Below are 13,065 nucleotides of genomic sequence, written 5' to 3' on the forward strand. Positions count from 1 at the left end.
TATTTACGGGTTCACAAATACATACATGTGTATTATATTCAAAATATAAAAACAAAATTCCTTAAGTGAATGAATGAATCAGTAATTTGATTATCTTTTATATCAATTTCTTAACGATTACAAATTTGAATAATGCTACACACAAAAACATTTTCATATTTGAGAAAATTTTCTAAAAATGAAAATTCAACCAATTTTCATTTTTCAATATTTCAAGGCAAATTGAAAAATGCTCCACGTTGGAGCATTTTTCATTTTTCAATTTTGAAAGACAAATTGAAAAATGGTCCACGTTGGAGCATTTTTCATTTTTCAATTTGTATAGACAAATTTAAAAATGATCAAGGTAAGCAATTTCAATATTTTGTTCTTTAGAAGGAGATTGAAATTTATTTTTGTTCTAAAACTATCAAATTCAAATGTTTTAATTTATTCAAAATATTGATAAAATAAAGTGTTTTTAACACAAACTTATCATTTCTTTTGATATTATCCTCTTGGAATCAAATAATGTAATATCATGAAAATTATATATATCAAATCTCATAACGAATGTGTATTTTAAGAAGTGACTATAACAATTTTTTGTAACATTTATCAAACAAATTAACTTTTAAATTTGTAGAGTATTTTGCAAACTCTATATTTCAGATTAAAATGAAAAATGTTTGGCGTAAATATACACGGTCTCTATAACTTACACAGTATAATTTCCTTCATAATTCAAAACAGGATACAATATATTAAGTAAATTTCCGACTGTGTCTACACAAATGTCACGCGATATAAATATTCTTATCTTTAGAGGTAAATTTTCTTTTGATCTTACACACACTTAATCTGCCATTATGGAACCTAATTTGCTGAATTTTCCATGTGTAATTTATCTATTTTTGTTCATACAAAAGTCCACATGTTTTCTGCTGACGGGAATGAACCATGGATATGCCATCTATGTATGGAGAGACGGTTATGACCCAACGATACCCGGATGTAGCTTAAGTGACTTTCTGAACTGGGATAAACATTCAAAATGCTTTACACATACTTGGGACACTCACAGCAGACGACAATGGCTGTGGAACACATGTAAGGTTCAGGGCAGAGAAATTCGAAAGATATTTCTTGCGGACGTTCATCATAAATTACGAGATGGGTTTAATGCCAAATCGTGCGGAATACCTGGAATTCAACTGATAAAACAAACATTAAGTGAAGGTCATTCAACAGTACCTGGACTCCAGATATATGCACTATTTGCTGTTAGTGATATTGACGTTTCAGAAAAGGATTTGATTAAGCACGTGGTTTGGTACAACGATCATTGCGCAGGTATTGTACATATAGTATATAAAAAGTATAGGACAAATAGCAATCAGACAGTCATTTTTGACGATACATATGCATGTCTTCTAACGCATAGATATATCTGAACATTACATTTGTATTTAAATATATACAGGCAAAAAAATAAACATTTATATAAAGGCATGAAAGCGAACCAGTTTTTAAAATTTCAAATATACATGGTTTCATTGATACGATATATGCACTGCTAAATGATTTCGCATTAGATATTTGCAAAACAAAATAATCCAAATGAATTTGAGCGTCACCGCTTTGATTTCAATGCAAACAAACATATTTTATTGTCCCTACTTAACCTACTGCTGTCCTGTATACACCTGACATTTGAATCAAATCACAGAATGGAACTTAAAATCTATGTTACGGTAAATCAGACCGTTCGATTTTCTTTTTTCCCATTTTTTCTGTCAGTTTCTGTTAAAACATACACTACTAATAATTGTCTCTTTGTCAATACCACAATAATGTGTTTTTTTAACTAAACCTAAATTATTTTCCATTATGTCAATATTAAGCTGCAAATGAGAAGTTTGATGGAGTTGCAGTCAACAATGAAGCATATGCATCGATAAAATGTCACAGTGGACAGTCAAAAACAAACACGGTACCTACAAAACCTAAACATGATTAAAACGGAAGCCAGGAAACAAGTTCATGGTCATTTACTGACTCATTACTCTGGCACTGGGGACGCTGTGGTAGTACACAAAAACTGATTACGTACAACGGAAAAACACAAGATGCAGTCAGACACATGATTGACATTTTCGATAGTATCGATGTGCAGGTAAAATTATCCTTTGTTTAGACACAATTGTGTCTATAATTTAAACTAACCTAGCTACATGACAACTGCATAATTTAAACAAACACAAGGTCTGAAGACGGAAACAAAAAGAACAGAAACTAAACTCAAAACTGTGGACAGTTAAATATTGATAGACACCAAAGACTTGGTTTAGACCCAAATTGTTCACTCTTTATAGATATATGACAAGAAACTTTGAATAATGTTATCAGTTCTCTGTGCTCAAGACCATCGTTAACTCCTTTGAACAATATGTCTATATGTTTTAAAAGCATGACTGTACGATTGCAAGCAAATAAAGAAAAGAAGGTTTGTTTAATAAATATATCTATAATTATGTTGAGTTCATGTGGCCATTTGTTATCCCTTTCACAGATCGATATCAATAATTAATCAATGCTATATTTTTCAGGTTGGTTACATCACGTTCCCTCAAATATCTGACCGGACTAAACTGGCAGGATACCAGTATGCGTTAGATACCAGAAAGGAAGTATTCGTCACACTCTACACCAATAAGGTAAGATTGTACATACAAATGAAGTATATCACGTCTTCTAATGTTCCGACCTGTTGTCTCATGATCAGCGATTGTATATCAGAAATTAAGCTGAACAAGATGTAAGCATCGATGAAATTTGTTGTTTCTTGTGGAAACCTTTTGCCACGATATGTGTTTTTTTTTTTTTTTTAATTTCATCAATTCATGAATTTCAAATGTTCAGGCTTGAGCGTTATGTGCTTTTCCCTTTGAAAGTGATTTAAAAATCAGACAGGCGCCTATAAGGACGCACAACATTTATAATATGCTATTTTCATTTATAGTTAATTGGTAATTTTCAAATTGTAAAGAAAAACATATTGTTTGACATTACTATATTACGACGCTTTAATATTCAAAATTTAACCCTATTTCCAATATGACAGATATTGACCATACTTGTTGTTAAAAATGTGCTCCTTTCTGATTTTTTTATCTATAGATTTCATATCTTGCTTCAATTCAACTGTTTTAACATAGAAACTGTTTTGATTACATTTTCAGGGCGATCCTTGCCAGACAACTTTCTTTCCATCTCCTTGTAACAAAGGTAACCACACTGAGGCTGGAATGTTTGCTGTCTTTGATAATTTTAAGAATAATGTAATCGAGCACGCAAGTCCGTGTATTCACTATTTCAGAGGGATATATTCCAGTGGTGGGAACCCTGATTGGCCAAAACATTGACATAACAGACTGTTAACAACGGACATAAAACTTAATTCTTCATAAAGAGTTTGATATAAAAGTATGTTTTAAACTCTTTATTTATTTCAATTCTTAATTTATAAATGCTTGATTTTCGTACAAATTAATAACGTTGTATAGCTTCCGAACGTATGCTATGTAAGCGCCAAGTATTGATTTGTCTTATGCCTTCTTAAGCATTAGACTGGTACTTATTTAACATTTATTTATTGGTTTGTTATGACTTTAATATCTACCTCTGTTTGATGGGGTGTTAGGATGCACATCTCTTAATTCTAAACATCACAAAATGTGTACAATCATCTCATACATTCGAATAAACAGTGTAGCAGTTAAGATTAAAAAAAAAAGATTAAATGTACAGCTCGTAACTTGTTAACTTTTCGCGTTGTTTATCGTAGGTGTTCCGTAATTTGAACGGGTGCCACATTGGGAGCAGGATCTGATTTTCGTTCCGGTGCAATAGAGATTAATCCCGTTTTTATAGAGTTTGTGTTGCTCAGTCTTAATATGGTTTTCCATGTTGTATTTTGTATACATTTTGTACTTTTGAATTCCTTTTCTTCTTCATTTTGGTAAGGCGTTGTTAGTTGTCGACTTATGCGTTTGAGTGTCTTTTTGTCGTGTTTCCCTGTCTAAAGCATAATTATATTTTGCTAATACCAATGCTTACGTCTTACAATTGGGAGGAGGTATCTAAGGGCACTTATTGGGAGAGGATATAAAAGTGTCATCGTTGGTACAGGATACCTAACATAAAAAAGATCTCAACAAGCGACCAAATGACACATAATTTAACAACTATAGATCAACAAACCGCCTTCAACAATGAGCCCATAATGCATAGTCAGCTAAAAAATAAGTTTCTTTGAAACACATATATCGTTCTCGGATATAGAGAACATTCTACGGAAAATATTCTACTTAGACAGATTCGTTCAAAGGGACAGCAACTATCTAGTTTCTCGTATATGGTGGCCAAAATCTAACAACATACGAGAAAAACTGTGAAATTTTTATGAAGACTTTTAATGATGAAAAAAAATCTAAAAGAATCCTAGCAGTATAATCAAATAAGACACCAGTAAACACATACATCGCGTTATAGACAGAATTCCATTTATTAGATATTTCCGTTTGTTCTTTCTATGTTACATGACTAATCTCTCGCTGATACACTATTTGCAATTAACGCGCGTCTGGCGTATACAAAATTTAGTCCTGGTATCTATGGTGAGTTTATTTACTAATACCTTAAAGACAAATTGATTATGTAGCTACTAGTATATCATCACTACATTTAGTTTTTAATGGTGACTTTTGTCCGTCATTATTGTTGAGTGTATTGCTGTTTTCTACATCGCTATTTGTACCAGTTAATCTTTGGTGTGAACTATGGTTAGACTCAACGAAAATGCCGGAATCATTGGAGCTGCCATCTTTTGAAGAAATAACCTCATTGTTGTCAATCCCGCTGTAAAGGAGCTTTGATGTAGATGTATTCCCGTTTCTTTCGGTTATGACGTTATCAACTGTGTTATCAATAGAACCGACCGCGTTCGTTGTTTCTGTAAGCAAACCATTGTTAATGTTATCGGTAGAGCAGTGACAGTTTATCATCGATGGTTGTTCAGAAGGAATATATTCTCTATCCTGGTTTAAGGTGATATCTTTAATATCAACACAGGTAGTGTCATAAACAGGACAACAATCAGATGTGTCAGTTGTATTCTTTTTATTAGCTACATGTATACTAGTTGAGTCCAGTTTGCATTCGATGCCTTCTTTTGTCATCTTATTACTTAAACACACGTGTGAGCACAGTTGAATTGGTTGATAATTCTGGTGAATGTCTGTTATATCGCGCTCTATTTCTCTACGATGGACGCTATTGCACGACACTTTATCGTTGTAAAGAAGAGCATATCCTGATGTGTTCTCGTCCCAGACGTGGAGTGGACCTCGGAATCCATATTTATCTGGTCTGCATAAACTTCCATAAGGCGTAAAACATCCTAAAAAGTTATAACCTATCCCGTCAGTATCAGGTATACGAAGACCCGGTTGTTTTAAAATTTCAGAAAGACGCCATTTTTGTGTCTTTGTTACTTTTACATTGTTCGTCTTTTGAATTCGTGTTTGAACTTTTTCAGCACGACTTAAACTTTTCTTGGGTGAAACATCTGTGACTGCTTCCAAAATGTGGCATCTATTTAGCGTTGCATCAGACTGTTTCAAAAAGTTCATAGTACAACTAACAGCATGGTCCGCGAGCAGACGTACTTCCGCTTCCGTTTTCAACATGGCAATTTGATATTCATACGCAAACCCTAACTCTGACGCAATGTCTCTCAGTGTTTCCAATATATCATGATTAGGAATGTCTAGTAGTTTACTCTCTATTCGTGAAGCTCTTGCACGGCGTACAATCTGATAAATTTGACGGAAAAGTCCTTTTATACTATATGCACCCTTCATTCGACAGGCATTATTTATTTTATTTCTTTTTTCACTAACAATCATGTCAACTTCGTCTTCAAAAGTTGCACAGAAATTAACTGAACAGTTACTAAACGCTTCCGGAAGTGACGCTCCGTTCTCCTGAAGCAGTTTTGCATACTTCCGGTGTTTCTGAACAAATCTTGCTACAAAGCGGGTCACAAATACATTTCTTGTATGATCGATTTCCGGTAGTGTTGGATATGGCGAAATTTTTCTTTTGCTAATTTCCATAGATTCCACCATGACTCCTGTCAAAGAGAAAAATATAAATATATACAATAACAACAATCGTTTAACATGAAAAGCAAATGGGAAGGATGTCTTTAATCTATCTTACAGAACCTTCCGTTATTTTAATTTTTTTATATTCGAATAAAATCATTTTAAAAAAATATATGTAATGTAAAAGGTTAGTCGAAGATTGAAAAGTGTTGAGCACTCAAAATCCAAACACATGTGAGTATTACAGCTTAAGTTGTCGTGATAGATGCTTTCGTTTCTGTGTTCTGTGATATTTTAGGTCATTTGTTCCTGTACTCAGCAGACTTGTCATTTATTATCCCTTCTTCGTACTCAACCAAATATGTTATTTAAGGAATGACTGTAATATTTTATTCTGTCTATGAAAAAATAACATAACAAATGTGGTGCACACTGAATAACGAGCATAGCGGGTTATTTAACAGTGTGCACCACATTTTTATGTTATTTCGAATAGACAGAACAAATATTACAGTCGTTTCTTTTAATTTAATTCTAAATTCCATTTTAAACCGTAGAAAACCATGAAAAAACGTTGATAACGTCACGGTCACATGACTAAATTATGTCTATTGGGTCAAAACAAAATAACGTCAGCCAATCAGAAGACGCGTTACATCCAAAATTAAATTGTAAGATGATAGAATAATAGTATTGTAATGAGCTTTCTATATCGATATGTGAATACATTATCTGTATGTGCATGATTCAAATAAAATGATACGTCCTGCATTGATTATTTGATTTATTTTCCAATGTTTAACGCCACTTTCAACACTACTGGCTGTTTCGTGGCGGCCATACTTTTATTTGTAAAGGAATCCTGGTGAAACCGTCAATAACGTATCAAAAGCATAAGAGAGATGCTAGAAAAAGACTTCACAGTTGAATTTCACTACGTTTATAAAGAAGAGGTAAACAACGAAAGGGATACAAAAAGATAAACGTATGTCGAAGAAAAACAGACAATGTAATTTGTAATTTTTGAACATTTCGGGAAGACTCATATTAGTTTTTTAAGCGGTTAAGAATTTGTAACTTAAAACAAAATATAAGTTATGATTTGTTATCAGAAATCTCAGACTAAATATAGCTAAAATGTGAGGTTTCGAAGGACAATAAAAACATGCCTGCGTCAAAGGATAAGTTATTGAAGGGTTGGTAGATGCTGAACGTCCGGTGGCAAGTATTACATGCATCCTCATGACAATAAACTAAATGCCAACTGGATTCTCACATTTTGAAATTAAATTTCTTAGGAAAACATATAAAGGCAGACCCATATTCATGACTGACATGCCTTCGCTGTAACCTCTTGTAGGTTTACTTTTATAAATTGTTATTTGGATGGAGAGTTGTCTCATTGGCCTCACGCGCACCACATCATCCTATATCTGATTCTCGGCGGAGATACATAAAAGGCTTACCTAAAACCTATACACTATCCTTCCTACAGCGTTAGGGTTTATTTCTACTTTCTCTTTTAATGTACCGCGTCAATTATGCACCTACCGTGAAAACATATGGTTTATATTTGATTCTTTTTGTTGTTTGGTTGCTGACAAAAAGAATGTATTATACATGTTTTTTTACTTCGTATCTATTGAACACATATTAACTCAAAAATGTCGAAGTCCTAAAACGACTTCGAGGATCTATGTTCGAACCTTAAGGTTCATCAATTTGAATTAAGCCACGATGTATTTTCTGAATTCTAATCAAAATTGAAAATCTGAATCTTAAACGATTAACTTACAAGATTATTCAATACCCATGTATCGTAAATCCTAAATATGGCGTCAGATAAGAAAATGAAAATAACCTAATACAATTTCCGTGTACCTAATAATAAACTCTAATCAATTATCTTTATCAAATCGTGTGATCATGTCCTTGATGATGATTTCATTAAGGTAAACAAAATGCACACTATTTCAGTATTTTACATATTAAAATCACATATTTTGTATACATTTTTACATAAATCAAATCATGTATATTATTGCTTTCCGTGTTGTAGTTATAGTTTATTAAACATGTCAACGTATCAGTGTATAATATACGTGGGGAATTTGTTCATGTTTTATTTCAAACTATAATATTTGCTAGTGCGTCATTGATCATCTAGTTATTGTTTATATCTAATGAGAAGGTTCATATCAATACATTGTGAGGAAACATGTACATATTTTACAGTATTGGGAGATTCCTGCATGTCCGTACAGGGCGTTTTCATAAAATTGTTTATAACATATGTAAAGCGAGGGTGAATGGGATTTTAAAAAGAGAGAATAATGGGGGGGGGGGGGGATATAAAGAATAGAGAATAATGAGATGTTGCAATATAAAATTCATGAATACAGAAAAATTGACTATAAGTTATCAAACAGAAATTAGGGACCCTCCTCCATTCAGACCTTCATTAGAACCCATAGTGTAATGGTTATCGCATCTTCTTTTTTTTTTCTCTCTCTCTCCTGTTCCACAATTTGTGAGTATGGTCTTAAAAACAATGATAGTCCGTTGGAAGGGGCGATTAGTGGCTGAACCGTGTTATGAGAGAGCAATATCTCTTGCACATAAAGGACACCCTTGAAGATTTCGCAAAAGAGCAGGCAAATGCCGCTACGAAGCAGCACTCAAACCAGCCAAGTGGAAAGGTATTAAACAAAGTTGTATTTACTTGCTTTCCAATCCACTAAACTAAGTAAATAAGAAAATATAAATAATTAAATTATAAAATAAATGGTAATTTAATGTCGGTAGAAATCTAAAGTATGAAGCGATATCTTTATATATGTAATAATTTATACATCATGTATCTTTATGTATAGCAAATTGTATTTAATGAGGAGAAAACGCATTTACACAGTTCATTGACATAACTTGAGTTCACATTGTATATGAAGGTGGATACTTGTAGTTAAATATGTCATGCTTCAGTTGTTTTAAAATAGATGTTAAAAAAATCATCATATCCAATTGCTTTAAAATTGTTCTTCCGATATAGTGCTACTAAATACAACAAGTGATAGTTCAAATATCAATCAACTTACTTGTTTCGTAACCGCTAGTTCTCCACGAAACACATGTTACCGTAAAACAATCAACGTATGATATAACATGTACTATGCATTATAAATACGTAACATGCATAAGTCATAAGTAATGTATTGCCTGATGACACATTTAACAAAACAATTATTACTGCACACTTTTACCTTTTCTTTATGTGTGAAAATTGACAAGGGTTGACAACCTTAGTTATCCTGAGTCACACCTAACCTCGGATATTGTTATTGATTTAAGCAACAGAAGCTGGATTAAGAGGCTCTTGTGGGAATTGAATGAAAAATACATTTCATTATCGCCATGTCAGTCTATCGTTCAGCTAACACCAATGTGATAGTTATTGATTCCCATTTATCATAGAGTTAATTGTTAAGATTAAGTGCATCTATACCATCTTATTAATGAATAACGTCTAATGTACATAAAAATCAAACTTTTTTTTTACTAGTACTACAGCGTAACATTTGCAACCACTGTTAAAGTGTGTATGCACATTGAATTTTGTTTTTTTAAATTTTATATTTAAACAATATATAAAGAAATATAGTTTCCATTACTGCAAAGTTTGTGTAATGAGATCTTTAATATTTAAAGCGCTAGGCTTGTAGTGCCCTTTAAATAAAGTTCAACTGTTGAGAGTGGAGGATTAACGTGATACACGAGTTATTGTCACAGTGATGAAATCTGATTATGTAGTGATTTTTATCCTTCATTTCCGAAGATAGGTAGAACGTTGTGGTCCCGATATGTGGCATATTCATTCAGGCATGGTAGCTTTTTTCTCTAACAGTCACAATAGGAAATTCAAAAGTAAATGAAAACAATTAAATTTCGAACGATCATTTGCACAAAATATACAGAAATATAATTACCAATTAGAAATAAGAATACCACACCTTTAACAATCCACTGTGTGCATCTTTAAAAGAAGAACTTACTTCTGTAAATGAAACATCATGTAATTATGGAAAATGCTAATTGTGAAAAATTTTCCTAATTATTTATTTTTGGTAAATTCATTATACAATCATACCATATTTACTTATTTTTATATTGAAGATACATTGAAGGAAATGATTGTAGGCGTTAATACATGATAGTTTCCGGTTGGAAATATAACACCCTCTAATAATAAAAGTTACAAGGAAGCTCTTTAAGAACCACTATGCTATATAAGTGTACATTTTAACATCAAAGTAAAAATGTACTCTTAACATCTATATATTATATTACCATGTAAGGCATGGAAAATTGTCAAATCAGAAGTACTTTTAATATCAACGTTTATTTCTGCATTTTTTTTAAAAAGAATGGACGAAATAGCGTCAATAAGTGCTGCATGGACACAAATGATGCAATAACATGAGATTTGATCTTTTATTAACGTAATCCTACGCGATTTTCACAATAACATAAAAACAACAACAGCGCAATCATTTCTCAATTTACTACATTTTTAATATCTATAGAAAATTACAGGGTATGCATGTGCATTTGTGTTTACAAATTGCGACTTGGATGGAGGATTGTGTCATTAGCACATCTATCACAACTTCTTGATATTAACAAATGATCTAATTCTGGTGAAAAAAAACTTCCTAATCCAAATGATGTAATAAAATTTTTATTCAGATTTCCATGAAAAAATCCCCCTACAGAACAGAATAATATCATCAAAAGGAAGCTTTTATGGTTTAATTTGGTGAAGTTGAAATTATCCCATCGTAAATTTTACGGACGCCAGCCATCATGAGTGGGTTGACCGTTAGTGAACATCCGTTTCACTGATGATTGCGGATATGTCACATGTGTCTTTACTACAATCCCGTCCACTTATTAATTTCAACAAAGTTTTCCACCAAATCAGACGGGCCTTTTTATAATATGACAGAGACAACGGATGCTACATGTGGCGCAGGATCTGCTTATATCCTTCCTTAGAACCTGAGATACCTTTAGTTTTAATGTGGTCCGTTTTGATCAGTCTTTAGTTTTAAATGTTGTGTTTTGTGTACTATTGTTGTGGTTTCTTTTAACCATGGCTTAGTTAGTTTTTTTATTATTTTTAAAATTAGGAGTTTGAGTGTCTCTTTGAGATCTTTCGCCTTTTTTCTTCAGCTAAATCTTGCAAACACAATCAATAATAATTCTTCTGCATCATGCAACTGCTATTCTACTATACATCTTTAAAGTGAAAACGACTTTAATCTGATCTAGACCTTGTAAATATATCATAGGCAAAACATACATGTGAAAGGGCTACCAATATGGAATGTCTTAACTTATGACAAGCATATGAACATACAGTTGGTTAAATGTGTCAGTTGAGATCTAAATCCATTGGCAGATATAGGCATGGCTATAGAAGTCGTGCATCATCCCCCCTTTTTTTATCAGACATAATTTCTTTTTGCAAAATCGACAAAATCTATTTGCCTCATTGTGCTCATCTCAATTTACCATTCTGAAAAATTATTTCCCCATTTTCCTCCAACCATGAACCTCATTGTCTATGTTAAACGTCCATTTTACAACAAGAACCCAATTTTTTACTATTGCTGAATGGTTATTTCCATAACCAACCATAAAGCTGACAGAGATTTAAAAACTTTAAAAAAAAAAAAAAAAGATCAAATATATGGTTAACTATTAATTTAGAGTCTGATGAATGGATCTGCAGGTTTTAGAACTAGATTCTTACACAAATATAGACTGGCAACCAAGATATGGCTTGGGTTGATAAAAGTGACATAAAACATAAACATACATGAAGTCAAAGTCAATTAATTTTCATGAAGACTTATAGACATAGGGTGTATTTGGCGCTAAATTACTAGTGTAACCCTGCAACATGGTCCCAAGTCAGAAGCCTGTAATTCAATGGTTTGTTGCTGTGTACATGGGGTACCAAATTTGCTTCACTTTTATTATTTTGTTCATAATTTAGGCAATTGGTTATCTTCTTTGAATTGTTTAACCCCTTTATGAGTCATAGCTATATATAGTATAAGTTTAAAAACAGAGTTTTTTCGGGGTCAATTATTTTTTTCGCCATTTTTTTTTCCAAAAACAATCATTTTCGCCACTGTATTACTTTTTTGGCCAAGGTGCATGAACATGCTTTAATTTCGTTTAACACCCCTAAAAAAGATGCGTTTGACCCGTTGTTGCCTTTGAGTATTTTCTCAAACTAATCTTAAAGTCTACATTGTAATGGATAAACAGTAAACAATTATCTTTTAAAAAGAAGAACTTGATGGGGAAAATTGATTATAGTTTGAACAACTTTGAAGGTGACTTTTCTAGACCATCGTAAATGAAAAAGTTTTTATTCGCCACAATTTTTCACAAATGGCGAAAATGGCGACCGCCAGTGGAAACACTGGTACAAAGCTATAACATGTTTTAGATATCAGACAAAACAATCTGATTGAAGTCAAATTAGTAACTTACTAGATATACTAAAAAAGATTATGTCTTCATCATATAAATATCAGTCCCAATCCTACCCGTTAGGGGTTAAGTATCATACCAGCATAACATATATGAGCGGAACAGAACCCGTGTCATGCCAAACATTGGGTACATCACAAAAGAAACTGAAACAAAAAAGGTGCAAATTGATGGAAGATTACAAAAATTGAAAAAATAAGATGGACCGAGAACACAATTAATTCGTAGTGCATTTCTTTTAGAACATAAATGAAAATAAAAAAAAATCCCACCTGCGCTTTCTCAAAGAAACTTTTACAGTGTGTTGTACTACTTTTGGGACAAATTATATCAAATATATAGAAAACTTCAT

General features: G+C 32.5%; 1 protein-coding gene and 1 pseudogene across 2 annotated transcripts; one reads left to right on the forward strand and one right to left on the reverse strand.

Moving 5' to 3' along the window:
• Positions 1 to 729: 729 nt before the first annotated feature.
• Positions 730 to 3,761, forward strand: LOC134690907 (uncharacterized; annotated as a pseudogene).
• Positions 3,762 to 4,455: 694 nt separating this feature from the next.
• Positions 4,456 to 9,351, reverse strand: LOC134690908 (uncharacterized). 2 transcript variants are annotated; one of them, XM_063551070.1, is made up of 2 exons: positions 9,245 to 9,351; positions 4,456 to 6,175 (listed from the first exon to the last, which is right to left on the reverse strand). In XM_063551070.1, the coding sequence occupies exon 2, from the start codon at positions 6,168 to 6,170 to the stop codon at positions 4,695 to 4,697; it is 1,476 nt and encodes a 491-aa protein (XP_063407140.1). In that variant the 5' UTR covers positions 6,171 to 6,175; positions 9,245 to 9,351; the 3' UTR covers positions 4,456 to 4,694. The 2 variants fall into 2 exon arrangements, with proteins under 2 accessions (XP_063407140.1, XP_063407142.1); XM_063551072.1 differs by lacking the exon at positions 9,245 to 9,351 and adding an exon at positions 7,616 to 7,704.
• Between the last annotated feature and the right edge of the window lie 3,714 nt (positions 9,352 to 13,065).

This window comes from Mytilus trossulus, chromosome 11 (genome assembly GCF_036588685.1).
Source record: "Mytilus trossulus isolate FHL-02 chromosome 11, PNRI_Mtr1.1.1.hap1, whole genome shotgun sequence".
In the NCBI taxonomy this organism is placed as follows: Eukaryota; Metazoa; Mollusca; class Bivalvia; order Mytilida; family Mytilidae; genus Mytilus; species Mytilus trossulus.

Bases quoted from the DNA above. Each gene is read 5' to 3' on its own strand.
- LOC134690908 (XM_063551070.1), bottom strand. From the start codon at position 6,170: ATGGTGGAATCTATGGAAATTAGCAAAAGAAAAATTTCGCCATATCCA.